This window comes from Panthera onca, chromosome C2, assembly GCF_046562875.1.
Source record: "Panthera onca isolate mPanOnc1 chromosome C2, mPanOnc1 haplotype 2, whole genome shotgun sequence".
Taxonomy (NCBI): Eukaryota; Metazoa; Chordata; class Mammalia; order Carnivora; family Felidae; genus Panthera; species Panthera onca.
In genome coordinates, this window is record NC_138347.1 from 11,677,742 (window position 1) to 11,697,333 (window position 19,592).

Below are 19,592 nucleotides of genomic sequence, written 5' to 3' on the forward strand. Positions count from 1 at the left end.
AAGTTAAGTTCCTCGAGGTATCCCAGCTAGTAAGGGGCAGTCTCAACCCAAACCAAAGCACTTTGCAGCCCAGGCCTCCTAACCATCCCTGGTGTGGATTCCTTCAGGCTGGATCCTAACGCAATTTCTGTGATCCGCTGTGGCAGCTAGGACAGTTTTCCTTTCGTGCCCCTCATCCAAACTAAATGTTTGGGTTTTTTTTTTTTTTTCTTTTTCTCTAGAATTCAGAAACATTTGTTTATTTCGGGTGTTTTGATACACGTGGCAAGGCTGTTTTTTGTTAAAAATAGGTTTTGTCTAAGACAATAGCGACTTTTCTCTTCCTCAAATTTTAAGTAATCATCATCTCAACTGTGAAGACTATCCAAAGCAAAATTGCATACTTTGGAATCAAGGCTTCACTTCCTCTTAGATTTGTGACATACAGCAAGTTGTTTAACCCAAGTGGACCTCAGTTTCTTATCGGTACAGGGGGGTGGTTATAGTAGCTACCTCATAGAATTCTTATGATTGTGAAGCAGTTCTCGTGAAAAGCATTTAGAATAGCATCTGGCACAAAGTAAGTGCTTAAAAGTTGTAAGTGTTTTGTATTACCAGCCTAGATTTTTCTGTAAATATGTAATCCTAGCATCACTCAAGAAGTTACTGATTTCAGTTTTCTTTTCTGCTGTCTTCAGTTTGCCTTCTACCTAATGAAACGTCTTCTAGAAATTAGTAGACTAGTGTGACAAGTATTTATTCCTTTGGCTTTTCTCTCCCTGTTAGTACTTGTATCTCTTAATGTATCAACTTACGTAAAAGTAATAAAATATAACAAGCTCGCATTTATTGCTGCTGTCAGAAATTGTATTAACTGTTTATAAATGTCATTTCAAAGAAAATGTTATTTCAGTTAACCCTTACTTAATATAGCTTCTTAAGCAAGTTCTCCTACTTCCATCTTTTAAGATGTAAAGAAATCGAATTACAGGTAGTAAGAGTTTAGCCAAGATTACACTGCTGACTTGAGTTGAGATAGGTGTTATATCCGTCCAGCTGAGAATCAAATGCCAGAGCTATGGTGAGACGTGTTCAAGTTTGAGTTTGCCTTCTGTACCAACCTTCTAGCATATTGCACTAAGTTCTTAAATCAGGAGTCAGCAAACTGGCCCTTGTACCAAATCCTTCCTGCCACCAGTTTTTGTACAGCTCACCAAAGAAGAACAATTTTCACAATTGTTACATGATTAGGAAGAATTTAAAGGAAGAATGATATTTTTAAGACATTTGAAAACTGTAAGATATTCACATTAGTGTCCATAAATAAAGTTTTATTGAAACACACTCATGATTCTTTGTGAGCCTGTGATAGCTTCCTACTGCTTAGAGCAGAACATAGGCAAACTATGACTTACAGCCCACTGCCTATTTATGTAAGGTTTCACTGAACATAACCATGTTCATCCATTTCTGTATTGTCTATGGCTGCTTTCGTGCCACAGTGACAGAGTTGAGCTGTTACCATAGACATGACCCTCAAAGATGGAAATGAAAATATTTACTCTCTGGCCCTATACAAGCCACAATCTTAAATATTTCTTCCAATTTATGATAACTTTAAAGTTTTATCTGTGGTATCTCAAGATTTAAAAGCAGGTATATTAAATTTGAGGTTTAAATTTGAAATGTTAGGATTCTTGTTTAACTAAGGATTGATGATTGCAAATCTTTCAAAAGAGGAAAAGTAGGGGCACCTGGGTGGCTCAGTTGGTCAAGCTTCTGACTCTTGAATTAAGCTGAGGTCATGATCTCCTGGTTTGTGGGTTCAAACCCTGTGTGGAGCTCTGCACTGGCAGTGGACCCTGCTTGGAATTCTTTCTCAGTCCGTCTCTCTCTGCCCCTCCCCCACTCACATGCCTTTCTCTCTCTCACTCAAAAAATAAATAAACTTTTAAAAAAATTTCAAAAAGAGTAAAGTAAAACTTAAAGAAAGGTGATTATTCATAGGAAAAAAAAATTTTTTTTTTTAATCAGGTTAGAAGTCACCATTTAATTCCTTAACCTAGCTCTAGGCCAGTCTGCCTCATTTTTAAAATACCTACCTTGGGGCGCCTGGCTAGCTCAGTCATTACAGCATGCAGCTCTTGATCTCGGGGTCATGAGTTCAGGCCCCACATCAGGGGTGGAGATTCCATAAATACATACCTCCCTAATCCTCATGAATATTGTCATCTCAAATTATGATCCCTAATTTTTCATAAATAAATCTGGGGAGTAAAATGTTATTTGTAGGATTGCAAGTGACCACTTAAATCATATTTAGAAATTGTGATTTCTAAAGTTTATGCATTATAAAATAACTGTGGTTTTCTTTCTGCAGCTTTTATTTTCCTTTGGAATTCCTGCTTTGCAGACAGAGCAATGGCAGCCCGCATACTTGTAATTGGCGGTGGCGGAAGGGAACATACACTGGCTTGGAAACTTGCACAGTCTAATCGTGTCAAACATGTGTTGGTTGCCCCGGGCAATGCAGGCACTGCCTGCTTGGAAAAGATTTCAAATACTGGTAATCATCTTTAAAAGTGGGGAGTAAGGGTCGCCTGGGTGGCTTAGTCAGTTAAGTGTCTGACTTGATTTCTGCTCAGGTCAGGATCTCACACTTAGGAGATGCAACCCTGTGTTGGGCTCCGCCCTGAGCATGGAGTCTGCTTAAGATTCTCTCTTGCTTTCTCCCTTTACCCCTCTCCCGTACACGTGTGCTCTTTTTCAAAAAAATAAGTTAAGTAGGGGCGCCTGGGTGGCTCAGTCAGTTACGCGTCTGACTTGGGCTTAGGTCATGATCTCACAGTTCATGGGTTCAAGCCCTGCATCGGGCTCTGTGCTGACAGCTCAGAGCCTGGAGCCTGCTTTGGATTCTGTGTCTCCCTTTTCTCTGCCCCTCCCCCACTCACACTCTGTCTCTCAAAAATGAATATACTTTAAAAAAAAGTTTTAAATACAAAAAAAATAAAGTCGGGAGTAATAGCTAATAATCGTAAATGATAAATGTCAACCACATCTGTTCTTTATAGAATCGATAGTTATTCATATTTGAATGCTTTTCTTAACCTTAAGATGTATGTGGTAATTTAAATACTTGTATGTTGTAAATTTAAGGTATCTTATTCAGGGGCACCTGGATGGCTCAAGTCAGTTAAGCATCCAACTCTTGATCTCAGGGTTGTGAGATCAAGCTCCGCATTGGGCTCTGCACGGGTGTGAAGCCTACTTAAAAAAGGTATCTTGTTCAGAGGGTAGCATTTCTTTATCTTAAATTACTATAAACGTTACAAAATACATCCATTGAAAAAGTCACAGGTGCCTAAGGGTAAAGGCGTTTTGATGTGTATTTTTTGGAAATGAAAAGTTGAGCGGTGCTATTAAAAGTAAATTTTGGCAAATCTGAGTCCATAATAGACCTCAACCTTTATCTCTTTCACTGGTAAAAGTGAAAAAAAATGTTCAGTTCTTACATTACCTTAAATTCTTTAGTGACTTCCTTAGAATAGAACTCAAACTCCTAACTTCCAAAGCCCTATGCAGTCTGGCTCCTGTATCACTTTCCAGCCTGATCTTTTATGTCCTTTGTATTTTTTTCAGTGTGCTCTCTGTCCATGCAGTTCTGCCATTTTCCCAAACAGAGCTGCCTTGAACTTGGTATTTGTTCCCACCCCTAGCATGACTGGCTCCCTGTCATTCAGGTCTCGGTCTATATGTTCTCTCCTCAAAGAGGTCTTTCCTGAAACTTCTAGGTAAAGCATGCCCACCCCATTTCATATGCTTTCAGTCATGAACCATTGTACAGATTTACTTTTCTATTGTCTATCTCCTATCATCATTTCCCTGCAGGAACATAAGCTCTAGATTGTAAGCTACATGAGGGCAAGAAACCCATCTGTCTTGTTTTTGTATTGCATCCATCGTGCCTAGTACCCTGTATGGCACATAATATTTATGGAGAGAACATGGGCCCAAGAAGCCACAAACTGGGAGAAGATAACTGTGTACATAGGACCAATGGGTGAGGTATCTTAATGTATTTATTGAAGAACTGGCACATTCTGTGTAAATAACAGTTGATGTCCTGTAGACTGGCCCATGAAAATCTCTCAAGATTGCCATGAGACTGCTACCACTTGTAGCAACAGGATAGGTATTTTTCTCTTGCCACTCTCTGCTGTGCAGATGTAGTCAGCTCTGCTCAGCCCAGTTGTGTTAGCAGATACTAACCCTGAGTACATGGTTTTCTATCCTTATCCTACTCAGGCAGCTCACAAGTTGAGAACCCTACTCTTTCTGCACTTACCCCCTACACATCACAAACATCATAGTTTAAGACTTCAGCCAACTTAAGAATGGTAGTCCGGAGGTTCCTGGGTGGCTCAGTCAGTTAAACATCCAGGTGTTGATTTCAGCTCAGGTCATGATCTCGTGATTCATGAGATCAAGTCCCCTGTCAGGCTCCCGTGCTGACGGTGCAGAGCCTACTTGTGATTCTCTTTCCCTCTCTCTGCCCTTCCCCCACTGGCGTGCACCCTTGCTCTCAAATAAACATTAAAAAAATAAATCTAAAAAACAAAAGCAAAAAAGAATGGTGGTCCAGATACAGTGAAGCATGAGGGTGCTTATGGAATCAACCCATACTTTGCATATGGTTGATCCTGCTGCTAATTATTTAGAACTCCATTGAGAAAACTTACCTGACTTATGGGTTGAAGAAGGAAGGTAGGTCTTAAAATTATCATTCAGTTCGTACCTTACACATCTCTGCCCAAAGACCCTTCCTGGAATAGCCTCCCAATTCACCTGACATCAAATTTGCCTGATTTGTTCACACTTGGGTTTTTTTTGTTTGTTTTCTTTTTTTTTTTTTTGCTTGCATATTTATTACCCAAAATTCCCACACAAGCATCCTAAGTGTAGGGACTCTATTAGTATCTTAACCGAGTGACTAGTATAGAATCTAGCATATAGTGGTTCTCAGTAAATCTTGAGTAAATGACATTAAAAGACAGTTTCTGAATATATCCTGTGTTACATTTTTTGCTTACAATCAATGTGACAAAGGACTTTTAATAGCTCTTTGGGAAGCTGACTGGTATTGTCATCTAACTGGCTGTAGTGATGGAGGACTGAGCTATGTTTGTTAGTTTAATGCAGTAGGTTCTGAATATCTCACAGTGAAACGATCATCTGTATCCGTAAAAGAAAACCAATAGTTAATAGGCATCTAAAAATAAAGTCCTTGTTTTGCAGCATGACTGTTAATGTTTTATCAAGTGAGATGGGTTTGTTTTTCTGTTCACAGCCATCTCGATAAGTGATCACACTGCCCTTGCTCAGTTCTGCAAAGATGAGAACGTTGAATTCGTAGTTGTTGGACCAGAGGCACCTCTGGCTGCTGGTAAAGTTTGTTTCTATTTATCAATATAATATATGCATTGCCAACAGGAGCTTAGAGATCATCTAAGATGAGGATTTTTAATCTTGTATCACATTGGAAAAAGAGCTTTCACCCTGTTGAAATGTATGGATTCTACGTGTTTTTCCCTAATGTATCAGTAATGTGATGAATGAAAGATCAAATCTGCAACTGTGGGAAACATTTTCTGTGTTCATATTATACTCTGTTGTGGTGTCCATTTAATAATCCTGCACTTGACTCCAGCAAATAATTTTTGCTGGGTTTGAATCACATGGTACTAAAGTTTCTGTTTCTATCCTGGAGACAATATGAATAATCTAGTTATTTTCTGCCACTACTTATCTGCTTTATGTCCCTATAGACTTAGTCTAATCGTGATTCTTCAGAGTCAGAAGGCCCTACAGAGACCTTGGTTCACCTAAGGCTGCCTGTTTCCATCAATAGGAATTGTTGGGAACCTGACCTCTGCAGGAGTGCGATGCTTTGGTCCCACAGCAGAAGCAGCTCAGTTAGAGTCCAGCAAGAGATTTGCCAAAGAGTTTATGGACCGACACGGAATCCCGACCGCACGGTGGAGAGCTTTCACCAGACCTGAGGAGGCCTGCAGCTTCATTATGAGGTAGCTAGAAGATACACAGGTTTTTCACTTTTGTGTCACAGGTTTATAGTAAGATAATTGGGGGGGGGGGGGGGGGGGGACTCATGCTGTGTAGGTTAGGACCCTGGGCATGTATAGTTGTAAACTCTGTGGCCTTGCAGAAAGAAGAATTTTTTTAATATAAGTGAAGAGTTTCTAAGGGAAAAGATAACATTTGATTCGGCAGTCAGGCTCTCCTTTCACAGCCAAACTGACACAGTGGCATCTTACAACATAAAGGATATTGGCTTTTTCATAAATAATTAACTAGAGTGAGGAATCTTCACTTAGCCTTCTGCCACCTGGACTGAGATCTAAAATGACGAAACATTCTTGTTCTTTGTTGTGTTAAAAATATGAAGCAATTAGGGGCACCTGGGTGGCTCAGTTGGTTAAGCGTCTGACTGCGGTTATGATCTCACACTTAGTGAGTTTGAGCTAGGCATCCGTCTCTGTGCTGTCAGCACAGAGCCTGCCTCAGATCCTCTGTCCCCCTGTCTCTCTGTCCCTCCCCTACTTGCTCACTAGCTCACTCGCTCTCTCTGTGTCTCTCTCAAAAGAGATAAAATAAAAACATAAAGCAATTAACAAATGATGGTAGGTACATGCCTTTGCCCTTTTGTTGACATTTCTCCCTTTTATCTGGTATGTTTTCCTTTTAGTTGAGTCAGTTTCATTATTTTTCATCCTATAGGGTTTTTAGACACTGAATATTATTATTTTCTTATAGCCAGATGACTTGGGTAAGTAACAATTTTGTTACTTATTTTGGGTAAGTCTCCTTGTGGATCTCCACTCCCATCCAACAGAAGAAACTACCAAGAACAGTTTCTTCTGTGTACTCTCAGAAACGACTTATGTATCCACACTTAACACTGGTCTTACACAGTTATATCTTCTACTAGAATGAGAGTACAATTCACTACTTTATTCCTAAGGATCATTCCATACCTGTGCTATACAGTTGCTTCAGTTTCCAAAGACCTTGCCTATATGATCTCATGATAAGTGAAAAAAGCAAAATTGTATGTACCTTATGGTCACGACTCTAAAGGAATACATAGGGGAAAAAATCCTGGCAGGAAGTATCAAAATGATGTCGGTACAAGCACTTTTTTTTCTTTCTGCTTTTCAGTTGCTATAGCTTATCATTACAACATCCTAGAGCATTTTAAACTTTTGTAAGGATTTATTGAATGTTGAAGATGACTCTGTCTTTACAGTGCAGACTTCCCTGCTTTGGTTGTGAAGGCCAGTGGTCTTGCAGCTGGGAAAGGGGTGATTGTTGCAAAGAGCACAGAAGAAGCCTGCAGGGCTGTACAGGAGATCATGCAGGTAGGTTGTTCTCTGGAAAAGTCACACTGTGATGAATACTTGTAAGTTTATGAATTGTGTCACAAGGACACAGTCTAGCAAACCCATTAGTTATTTGTTGTAATACTGTGTATTATAATCCATCTCTATAAAAGGCTTTTTACAAATCTACACTGATGGCTAAACCATGATGCTATTCTTTGGAAGTAAGTTGTAGCATGCTTTATTGTCTGCTATGGAAGGTAGAAAATCCTCAGACTACAGAACATTCAAATTCTCAGCCATCTATGAAGACAAGTATTTGTTATGTCCCAGGTCTAAGAGAAGTGAAGCATTGAATTAATACCCTTACTTTTCTTTTATGATCTATCTTGGTTATTGATCTCCCTTGTCAAAATATATTTTCACAGGATTCTCTAGGCAAGCATATTCTAATTATAATCACACATAAGAGTTAAATGGTAATGATGAAAAAAATCTGCTTCTCTGTTACATTATTTGAAACTGGAAAGCCAGATCCCCAGAAGAGTGTTAATGATGTGTTCATTTCATCTGTACCAGTGCTAGCTCTGTATCATTGCCACTTGACAAAATAGGAAACATTCATATGGGGTGCCTGGCTGGCTCAGCCGGAGGGTCTGAGGGTCTCGATCTCAGGGTTGTGAGTTCAAGCCACACATCAGGTTTAGAGATTACTTAAATAAGTAAACAAAAAAGAAAACATTCATATGTTCCTTTGAGGCTTTCAGAAAAGGAAGGGGAAATTACAATACTAGAATTGGTTCATAATAGAAATTGTGAAAAATGACAACAGTCCATTAAGTAAATATTAAAAGCTTAACTTTCTTTTTTTTCATCTGCAAGGAGAAAGCTTATGGAGCAGCTGGAGAAACAATTGTCATTGAAGAACTTCTTGAAGGAGAAGAGGTTTCTGTAAGTGTATTCATCTTCTGGGCTCTTACAGAGTATGAGAAGTTGTATTACCTGATCTATGAGCCCCAAAAAGATTTTATTTATTCTGGTTGCTTCATCTGAAAGCATAAACCCAGCACCTACAAAGGAATTTGTATATGTTTAGTATTTTGGATGCAAATGAAAAAAAAATTTATTCTCTCTTAATCACACCCAGTATATCAGTAGAGGACTTGGGTTTTTATCATCTATTATTTAAGGGGGGAAAGGTTGAAATATTTCACTTTGAAATTAGCTTTACCTTTTTTTCCTAACTCGCTCAAAAATTACAGACCCTTCAGAAACTGAGTATACAAAATCGTTTGATTCTTGATGTAAATAGCTTAGGGTTACTTATGTTTCAACTCACTTGAGAAAAAAAAATTTTTTTTTTCTCCTGATTAGAGTTATGGTACATCTAGTTCTCCTTATTAAGTTGTTGTTTTTCTTTTCCTTTTTTTTTCTTTTTAACTTTTTGCCATTTAAGATAAGTGGACTATGTTGTTTTCTCTGCAGTGTCTGTGCTTCACTGATGGCAAGACCGTGGCCCCCATGCCCCCAGCACAAGACCATAAACGATTGCTGGAGGGCGATCACGGCCCCAACACAGGGGGAATGGGAGCCTATTGTCCGGCACCTCAGGTACTTCCCAGAAGTCCAGCTCAAGTTCAGCAGTCATGGTTTGGTCTTCTCAAAGAGCCCTTGGACCATGTTTTTCTGTCTGTTTTCTGTACGTGATGCTACTAATCAGCAACTTGGATTTCCTATTAAATGACAAGTATCTCTTCTAGTTTCACTCAGAAACAAAGACCACGGGGGAAGGGAAGGAGAAAAATAGTTACAAACAGAGAGGGAGGCAAACCATAAGAAACAGAACAAACTGAGGGTTGATGCGGATAGGGGGAGGGCGGTAGAAATGGGTGATGGGCATTGAGGAGGGCACTTGTTGGGATGAGCAGTGGGTGTTGTATGTAAGTGATGAATCACAGGGATCTACTCCTGAAGCCAAGAGCACACTGTATGTTAGCTAAGTTGACAATAAATTGTATAAAAATATAAATGAATGGGGCGCCTGGGTGGCGCAGTCGGTTAAGCGTCCGACTTCAGCCAGGTCACGATCTCGCGGTCCGTGAGTTCGAGCCCCGCGTCAGGCTCTGGGCTGATGGCTCGGAGCCTGGAGCCTGTTTCTGATTCTGTGTCTCCCTCTCTCTCTGCCCCTCCCCCGTTCATGCTCTGTCTCTCTCTGTCCCAAAAATAAATAAAAAACGTTGAAAAAAAAATTTAAAAAAAAAAAATAATAAATAAATGAATGAATGAAAACCTTTTCTAAAGTCCTTGAAGAACTGTGGTTTGAAATCCTTCCAGCTCCTGCTCTCTACACCCTGTTTTTAACCCATGAGAGCCAATTATAGTACAGAATTTAAAAAAAATTTTTTTTTTTTAATGTTTATTTATTTTTGAGACAGAGTGTGCAAGCAGGGAAGGAAAAGAGAGAGAGGGAAACACAGAATCTTAAACAGGCTCCAAGCTCTGAGCTGTCAGGACAGAGCCCAACACGAAGCTTGAACTCAGGAGCTGTGAGATCATGACCTGAGCCGAAGTTGGACACTCAACTGACTGAGCCACCCAGGGGCCCCTAGAATTATTTTTTAATCATCTTTGGATATCCAAGGCCTAGCACATAAGTGCTCATTAAATGTGTGCGTGTCTGTGTGTGTGAAAGAGAGATGAACTGAGAACCATGTCAGACTATAATTTGTTTTTATGGTTTCTGTACTTCATAATGAGTACATAAAGTATGTTTCCAAACAATTTTTGGACAGTTTTTATAAGGAATTGCCTTGGGTGTCTTTTAAGTAGAACTAGCACTTCAGAAACTCACCCATTTTTTTCACTGATGATTAGTCACAGTTGTTTGTGCTGATAGTATATGTAGTGCCTTATACACACTTTTATTGATTAAAAGATTAAAAATAAAACAGGATTTACTTAAAGCTGTAAGATTTTTGTTTGTTTTTTAATTTTAGAAAGAGAAAGTGGGGGAGAGAGGCAGAAGGACAGAGAATCTTATTCAGGCTCCATGTTCAGTGGGGAGCCCGATGTAGGGCTTGATCCCACAGCCCTGGGATCATGACCTGAGCCAAAATCAAGAGTGGGTCACGCAACCGACTGAGCCACCCGGCACCCCAATGTTTTATAAGTATTAAAACTACTATTCAATAAAAGTGATTTTAGTATAAGAGCTATCTTTAGGGGCGCCTGGCTGGCGAAGTCAATAAAGCATGCAGCTCTTGGTCTCAGGGTTTTGAGTTCAAGCCCCACGTTGGGTATAGAAATTAGTTAAAACTTCAAAAAGTAAAATCTTTTTTAAAAAAGAACTGTGTCTAGGTCTAATTTTTGTAATTTATAAACTTTCACATTCTTAATTTTATAGGCTTATGGAATAGGCATAGAATATACTAGAAGGATACAAAAGAGCCTCAAGGTGGGAGGGGAACTTTTCATTTTTACTATTATTATGGTTTAGGAAACTCTTTTTAGTGAGTTTTAAGTGTGTACACGTTTGGAATTCTATAGGTTTACTAGTAAAGATGATTTAATACTTAGTCATAAAACAGCAGCTGACCCCGATCAGTAAATAATACATAATCTAGCTTCTGCTTTATCTCTCAGAGGTTTTCCTTCCTTTTTATAAAAGTAAGGCTAAATACTTAAAGGGTCAATGTGAAGATTTTAAAAGCTTATGAATTTGAAGTGCTTAGCCTAGGGGCACCTGGGTGATTCAGTCGGTTGAGCATCTGACTTCAGCTCAGGTCATGAACTTGAGGTTTGTGGGTTCGAGCCCCACATAGGGCTCGCTGCTGTCAGCCTGTCAGCACAGAGCCCACTTTGGATCCTCTGTCCTCCTCTCTCTGCCCATCCCCCACTTGCATTCTCCCCAAAATAAATATTTAAAAATAAGTAAATAAAGTAGTCAGCTTATCTGAAGTAGTAAAAAATGATAGTTTTCATCGTCCCATATAGTACTGCTTATAAGACTTTTTTTTAATACCCAGTTATATTTAAATATTCCTATATGAGGGGTGCCTGGGTGGCTCAGTCGGTTAAGCATCCGACTTCGGCTCAGGTCATGATCTCAAGGTCCGTGAGTTCGAGCCCCGCGTCGGGCTCTGTGCTGATGGCTCAGAGCCTGGAGCCTGTTTCAGATTCTGTGTTTCCCTCTCTCTCTGACCCTCCCCCGTTCATGCTCTGTCTCTCTCTGTCTCAAAAATAAATAAACATTAAAAAAAAAAAAAAAATATTCCTATATGATCCCCAGGTTTCGAAGGATTTGCTGCTGAAAATAAAAAATACAGTTCTTCAGAGGACAGTGGATGGCATGCAGCAGGAGGGTATGCCATACACAGGTGAGCACACTGATGTCACTGTGGGCATTATTCATGGAGCGACTTTACACCTTGACAAAACTTCCCCACTTTCTTTTTTCACCACCTTTTAATTGAGCCCTGTTGTAAAGTTTGCCATGGTTAGTGCAAAACTTCAAGTGTTAGAAACATACTTTAATTTTCAGTCACGATACAATGTTTTCATGATAGTTTTTTGGTTTTTTTTTTTCCTTTTTCATTGAAGGTGTCCTCTATGCTGGTATAATGCTGACCAAGGATGGCCCAAAAGTTCTGGAGTTTAATTGCCGTTTCGGTGATCCAGAGTGCCAAGTGAGTAATAATTAAAGACAGTATATAAAGTGGTACTTTGTTGACATGTGTTTCTTAATCTCAGGATTTTATCAGCCTGGAAATAATTACCTTTAAGAAATAATGTGCAGGTTCTGCTGGTATCTCAGTGAGTAAAATGTCTAGAGAGAACTAAAGTTTCTCTCAGTTGCCATGTTGATTTATGTTTTCCCAGGTGATCCTCCCGCTGCTTAAAAGTGATCTTTATGAAGTGATTCAGTCTACCTTTGATGGCCTGCTCCACACATCTCTGCCTGTCTGGCTGGAAAACCGCACCGCCCTAACTGTCGTGATGGCAAGTAAGGGCTACCCAGGAGATTACACCAAGGGTGTGGAGATAACAGGTAAATACCCGGGAACCAAAGGTGGGATTAGAGTGCAACAAGTAACCTGTGTTACAGCAGGCCTTCCTCCCGTGCTCTGCTCTGTGCCTTTTACGGGCCATCAGATGGCCTTTTATAAGGCCATCAGAAACCTTGAAGGGATTTTTAACCATGTTGGATGTGGGTTTCAAATATCCAGAATTACTGTATTTAAAGAATTGCCATCAGTTTCTCTTCCTCACAAGAAGACCTAAGTAGGCCTAGCCAGGTTTCTAGAATATCACTTGCTGTTTCTTTCTTTTCCACCCTCCAAGAGCCAGGAAGATAAAGGGAATTTATTAGAGTCAGAGGAACATTGGTAGAAGCTACATCAGTGAGACACATCCCAGAGGCATCACAACTAGACCCCACCCCTTCTTCCCATTTGCAGCATACCCCATAGTCACTGGGATGTCAGAATTAAAAGTTTCAAAACAATAGCCTTCTCTTCTGTTTCCCTTTATAGGAAATGAGGTATCTCTTGTTAAATGATACTAAATAAAACAGTGTCTTAAAATGCCACGTAAGTTCTAGTGCCATAAGCCGCCAGGCAGACCTCCATGATCCCTGGCAGGCTGTAGTTTGGCCTCCCTCAGGACCCCAATAGTGCATCGGTTCAAACACCCCATTTCCTGCCTTGCCCAGACAAGTCCACTGCCCTGTGAGTCCCACACGTGGCAGCTGAGCAGGTAGGAATCGATTGCCTTTTAAAATGAACAAAGAGAAGGGATAGACTCAAGATCACTTACATTGGTGAAATTTCCCAAGACTGAGGTGACAAGTGTAATAGTCATTTCTGACACAGCAATATTAGGTATTCCCAACACCAGTAGGTATTTGGAACTGAATGCCCTGTGTTACAACATTTAGGGAAGACTTCTAACAAGTTACCAACCGCAATGCTAAGAGAAGTAATGACCAAAAAGGACAAACAATATATAAGAGTGTGTGGGGTTTTTTTTGTTCTTTTTTGTTTTTAATTAAGAGGTTATCTTTGTATAAGCTGCCCATGTTGGTCACTTGAGAATACAGAAAATATGGTCAGATAATATATTAGGTGTAAAATTATATATGAGAGTTTAAAAGTAATTTTTTTTTTTTTTTTTTTTTAATTTTAACGTTTTTTTTTTATTTATTTTTGAGACAGAGAGAGAGAGCATGAACAGGGGAGGGGCAGAGAGAGAGGGAGACACAGAATCTGAAACAGGCTCCAGGCTCTGAGCTGTCAGCACAGAGCCCGACGCGGGGCTTGAACTCACGGACCGTGAGATCATGACCTGAGCTGAAGTCGGACGCTTAACCGACCAAGCCACCCAGGCGCCCCGAGTTTAAAAGTAATTTAAAAGAAAATTAAGCTAGGGATTTTAGACAGGGCCTGAAACCAAATGTAAATTTGTCTTAAAATTTTACAGTTGTTGTATTAGGGAAAAGATTAAGAATATGTTTTGCATTACAGTTATTCCTTTGGTTATTTAAAGAAGAAAGCAACTTAGATGGCTATGATAAAAAAGAAATTCCAAAAGTAAAAGATGTAATCAAATGAAGATTTTATTCATTGATGTTTACAGGGTTTTTGTTGTTGTTGTTGTTTTTCCTTTTTCCATCTTTTAAGTTTTAGTTTTTAATGTCCTATCAGGAGAAAATAACTGTACAGCTCACCCTTGAAGAACATGGGTTTGAACTGCATGAGTCTACTTACACGTGGATTTTTTTTTTTTTTTTTACAACACAATATACCATAAATGCATTTTCTCTCCCTTATGACTTTCTTGATAACATTTCCTTTTCTCTAACTTACCTTATTATAAGAATGTAGCATACAGTATGCGTAACATACAAAATACACATTAATCGACTGTTGATGTTATTGGTAAGGCTTCTGTTGGACAGTAGACTATTAGTAGAGTTTTTGAGGAGTCAGAAGTTATACATGGATTTTGGACTGTCAAGGGAAGTCAGCACCCCTAACCCTGACATTGTTTAAGGTTCACCTCTATGTTTAGGTCCTAAGCTTTTCAGGACTTGGGTTCTTTTTTTTTCTTTTTTCCCTCCCCTATTAGAAGTTCTCACATGAGGCTTATGATAACACAGGTTTCTGATAATACACCTGTCACCCAATAGCAGAAGGGGCTGTTCTTAAGAGAGAGGGTCTATTTGTTGTCCTGGTGCTTTATTCCTTCCTGATGGGATTACTGTGAAGATTCATTTAAGTGAAATAAAAATCTTATTTAAAAACCTTATGAAAACTAAAAACTACTTCAGACGCATGGATTGCCGTTATTATGTAAATATGCTCTCTTACAGGCTTTCCTGAGGCTCAAGCTTTAGGACTGGAGGTGTTCCACGCAGGCACTGCCCTGAAAGATGGCAAAGTGGTGACTAGTGGGGGTAGAGTCCTTTCGGTAACAGCCATCCAGGAAAATCTCATTTCAGCCCTTGAAGAAGCCAAGAAAGGACTAGCTGCTATAAAATTTGAGGGAGCCATTTACAGGAAGGACATTGGCTCTCGTGCCATAGCTTATCTCCAACAGCCCAGGTAAATTTCCTACCAAGGTGATAAAACAGCTTCAGAACTAGCACAACTTCAGAACTGGTGTAAATGGCTATGTACGAATTTCTATTAACCCTGTACTAAGTCATTCTATAATTTCTCTCTGTGGGACTGATCTGATTTTTATTTGCATTTAGTTGGAGTCAAAACTAGTTAAAACAATATTCAGATGAAATGGAAAAAGCTTCATAGTACCTTTTTGTGTTTGAAAAGTTTAAGGACTTTTTCACGTTGTGTATTTTAAATATATATAATCATTTGTCAGGTACTCATAAATAAAAATGGGGATAAGAGGTTTTTATTCCTTGAGTTATCATATATTTAAACATTACTGTTGTATGTTTATCTTAGTTCCTGGTTTTGTCCAAGAATTCAAGATGAAAATATTGGCCATGTAATTTTGCAACTTAATTTGATTATACTTTAAATTTTGGCGGTCTCATTTTTTACTGTGTTTATACTTATTACTGAAATATGTTTTTGGACCCCTTATATGTTGGTACATACAGCTATTTTTTTTGTAAGATCAATAAACTATTAATTGCAAATGTGGGTGTTTCAATTTATTAAATATTGGAATTACAACTCATTGAGTTCATCTGTGAGAAATAAATAGGTTTTAGGACAAAATGAGAAATTTTTAGTAACTTAATTAAACTTAATACTATTAACTTCTAGACAAACGTTTAAAGTTTAAATACTGGAAGTTTTTTAGGATTAAGAACATTAAAATACCATGCTAAAAGTTTTATTTTTCATTTTAAAATAAATAGATTCTCCATTGAAATGACCTATTTCAAGGGACTGTGGTCTTAATACTAGAGTTTATTAAAGATGAAGAAAATGAGAGGACATAATGCCAGCTGCTACTTGAGAAAAGGTTTTTTTAAACCAGTAGAACTTGTTTTCCTATTTGAGCATGACTCTGGACTGCTAATTTCATTGGAGTTAATGGCCAAAGCCATCAACTCTGTTTGTACCCTGACACCGTGTTTCTAACAAAATTTCACATACTTATTCATGTATCACTACATTCTGGTAGATCAAAGTACTCATTTTTGTAAGGCAAGGCTACTGAATTCCCAGTGCTGTTCATGAACTTCATCTCTAGATGCACTGGTTCAATGTGTTGGCCTTATTTAGAAGGGAATGGTGCACTGAGTATCATTATCTGGTTTTGCTTTCCTCTTGTGTGTTTCTATCTGGTTTCTTACTGTCTTCGGCTGTAAGGAAACTTACACAATTCTCTATTGCAGTAAGAGTCCAGTTTTCATTATTCAGGGATTTCTTTGTAGAGTGCATATAATCCTCATCTTCACTTTCTTTACTCCATTTTAGAATTCCTTTCCTTTCCATACCAAAATTGAACAGAGATGTTGTGGCAAAATATTAGTATATGTAGCTGCCTGTGAGGAATACTTGTAGAAGAAATAAGAGAAGTAGTTCTCAATAGTGATGATACAACTGAATCAACTGAGGAAGTTATTTAAACACATTTCGATTTCCAGGGCCTGCCCTAGACACGTTAAAATCTGCGGATGGGGCCTACCGTGTTCGGAGAGCTAAAAACCACTAGGGATATCTTCTGTTTTAAATAATACTTTAAAATTGAAATAACTTTCCCTGGCATTTAGGTGAAGTGCTTTGTTTTGTTTAATTCTTTAGGGGCCTGACTTACAAGGAATCTGGGGTAGACATTGCAGCTGGAAATATGCTGGTCAAGAAAATTAAACCTTTAGCAAAAGCTACCTCCAGACCAGGTAAGTCAGAGCCTATACTTTGCTAGTTCATTCATTAACTTTGAGAGACATTGAGAATTGATCTGTAATTTACTGAGGAAAATGTTCCAAATTAATGCCAGGTTCCTGTAAGTCTTGTCCTATGTAAGCCATACCCAGTTTTCTGCTTTCCTGTCTATAATACTAAGAAAAGCATTTCTTGAGGCGCTTGGGTGTCTCAGTTAGTTAAGCATCCAACTCTTGGTTTTGGCTCAGGTCATGATCTCACAGTTCCTGAGATTGACCCCTGAGTTGGGCTCTGTGCTGACAGCCCCTCCCCCACTTGTACTCTCTCTCAAATATTTTATTCATTTATTTTTATTATTATGTTTTTTAAGAGTGCACAAGCAGGGGAGGGGCAGAGAGAGGGGGACAGAGGATCCATTGCGGGCTCCGCACCAATAGAGAACCTGATGCAGGACTCGAACTCATGATCTGTGAGACCATGACCTGAGCCGAAGTCTGACACTTAACCAACTGAGCCACCCAGGTGCCCCAAAATAAATAAATAAACATTTAAAGGAAAGAAAAGCATTTCTTATCCGTGATGTTAAACTTAGATATGTCTGCTCCTTTAATATTTAATTACTTTCTTGATCAATTCTTTGAGCATGTGGTGCTCTCCCCCATTCTCAGGAAAAGCAGCTCTTGTTTTAGCCATGCTTATGAAGAAGTTGTTTGTACATCCATGTTTAATCTGTTGAAATGCAGCAAGTATTTAATTTTTTTCCCCATTAGGCTGTGATGTTGATCTTGGAGGTTTTGCTGGTCTTTTTGATTTGAAAGCAGCTGGTTTCAAAGATCCTCTTCTGGCCTGTGGAACAGATGGTGTGGGGACTAAACTGAAGGTAATCAGACACCTATGTGGTTAAAGGCCTTTTGGGAAAGTTAAGAGAGAATTTACTATAAATCAAATACATATTTTTCCTCTCTTGATATGCACTAGAGAGAACTATACCAAATAACCATAAAATGTGGCTAAAATATCTGTATATTTCTGAGAGCACAATGTTGTTGAGGCTCTATCTGGATGGAAAGCTTATTTGAAGGGATTAAATGGGATACTTTTGGATCAAGTAGCTCATCAGAATTTAGTATTTTGTCTTTGGGTGCTCGGAGCAGCAATATTTATTAGCCTCCACTGATAAACTGACAAGATATTATTTGGAGCTTATTCACTTATGTGGACATTTCTATTGTGCTTCTTTAGATTGCCCAGCAGTGTAATAGACATGATACCATTGGCCAAGATTTGGTTGCAATGTGTGTAAATGACATTCTGGCCCAAGGGGCAGAGCCCCTCTTCTTCCTTGATTACTTTTCCTGTGGAAAACTTGACCTCGATACAACTGAAGCTGTTGTTGCTGGAATTGCCAGAGCCTGTGGGAAAGCTGGATGTGCTCTCCTTGGTATGACCGACCATCCATTAATCTCCTATCCTTTTTCTTACTGTATTTTACCCCGTGTATAAACGCGATTGGTACCAATATAGATAAGAAGAAAAACTGTAGATTACAAAATGAAGCAAACAAAATATATATAACATTACCAGAAGAAAACTTAGATCCTGGTGCCCTCAAGCTTCTCCTCAAAGGTTTGTCCCCCAGACTCCTCCTCCTAGACTGTGAGCCAGGCCTTGCCTTTCTCCCTGATCTTTAGCATCTCCACCCCCATCTTTCTCAATGGCCTCATGGACAGAGTTAGCAGTTTCCTGCTTACTGGCCTGCAGCAGAAGGAGATGATTCCTGGCATTCTAAATCTTAATGTTTCCTGACTGAAGTGATACTAAGAATAAAATGTACCTAACACAGGAATACTACTTAAATATATATGAGAATTTGAAGCAAAATGAATGTGTAGTCCGAGTGGTGAAACTACCTTCTTTATATTACCATTTCTGTGGAAAATATGTCCCAACAGCCAAAATTGCCTTTTCAACCGTCTTTTAGTGTTGTTTTTGTTTTTTTTTAATTTTATATTTGAGAGAGGGAGCAGGGGAGGAACAGAGAGAGAGGGAGACAGAGAATCTGCAGCAGGCTCCAGGATCTGAGCTGTCAGCACAGAGCTGGACGCAGGGCTCGAACTCACAAGCAGTGAGATCATGACCTGAGCCGAAGTCGGATGCTTAACCAACTGAGCCACCCAGGCACCCCTTCAGCGATTGCTTAGAACAGTTTAGGGGCACCTGGTGGCTCAGTAGGTTAAGCATCTGATTGTTGATTTCGGCCCAGGTCATTATCTCACGGTTCATGGGATGGAGCCCTGCATTGAGCTCTGTGGTAACAGCATGGAGTCTGCTTGGGATTCATTCATTCATTCTCTCTCTCTCTCCCTCTCTCTCTCTCTCTCTCTCTCTCTCTCTCTCTCTCTCTCTCTCCACCCCCTTCTCCTTCTCCCTCTCCCTCTCCCTCTCCTTCTCCTTCCCTCCTTCCCCCTTTCCCCCACTCTTGCTCAAGTACGCACTCTCCAAGTAAATAAACATTAAAAAAAATGCATAGAAAAGAAAAAAAAAAAGAACGTTTATAACTTGGAGTCTGCCTGTCTAGACCCTGTCTTTACGTATGATCACAAAAGTGAACTGTACTTTCTAGGCCAGGGCATTTGGATTTAGGCCTGAGTACGTCACTTCTCTAAGCTTATACTATCATCTGGAATGTAGAGTGATTATAAAGATCGAATACAGGTGAAAGCATTTCTAAACTTGCCATAGGAATGACATCATATTCAACCAAGCATTCATCCTTTGAATGTCATGCTGTTGGGAAGCTACACTTCTCCCTCATGGGAATTTAGCGGTTTGCCTTAAAATTGTACTTGGTTGA

At 39.3% G+C, this 19,592-nt stretch overlaps 1 protein-coding gene and 1 long non-coding RNA gene across 4 annotated transcripts in view; one reads left to right on the top strand and one right to left on the bottom strand.

Moving 5' to 3' along the window:
- The window catches only part of GART (phosphoribosylglycinamide formyltransferase, phosphoribosylglycinamide synthetase, phosphoribosylaminoimidazole synthetase), a 29,463-nt gene that overhangs the window by 2,011 nt on the left and 7,860 nt on the right, over positions 1–19,592 (top strand). For all 3 annotated transcript variants that reach the window (XM_078452821.2, XM_078452819.2, XM_078452820.2), the window contains exons 2-14: positions 2,360–2,545; positions 5,327–5,422; positions 5,888–6,062; positions 7,304–7,415; positions 8,259–8,327; positions 8,862–8,987; positions 11,665–11,752; positions 11,976–12,061; positions 12,255–12,423; positions 14,746–14,977; positions 16,658–16,752; positions 17,509–17,618; positions 17,981–18,179. In XM_078452821.2, the coding sequence (XP_078308947.2) occupies positions 2,401–2,545; positions 5,327–5,422; positions 5,888–6,062; positions 7,304–7,415; positions 8,259–8,327; positions 8,862–8,987; positions 11,665–11,752; positions 11,976–12,061; positions 12,255–12,423; positions 14,746–14,977; positions 16,658–16,752; positions 17,509–17,618; positions 17,981–18,179 (1,702 nt within the window). In that variant the 5' untranslated portion in view covers positions 2,360–2,400. The remainder of the gene's footprint in view (positions 1–2,359; positions 2,546–5,326; positions 5,423–5,887; positions 6,063–7,303; positions 7,416–8,258; positions 8,328–8,861; positions 8,988–11,664; positions 11,753–11,975; positions 12,062–12,254; positions 12,424–14,745; positions 14,978–16,657; positions 16,753–17,508; positions 17,619–17,980; positions 18,180–19,592) is intronic.
- The window catches only part of LOC132683961 (uncharacterized), a 33,283-nt gene continuing 21,969 nt past the window's right edge, over positions 8,279–19,592 (bottom strand). The window contains exon 3 of the long non-coding RNA XR_013557838.1: positions 8,279–8,446. This is a non-coding gene — a long non-coding RNA (uncharacterized LOC132683961). The remainder of the gene's footprint in view (positions 8,447–19,592) is intronic.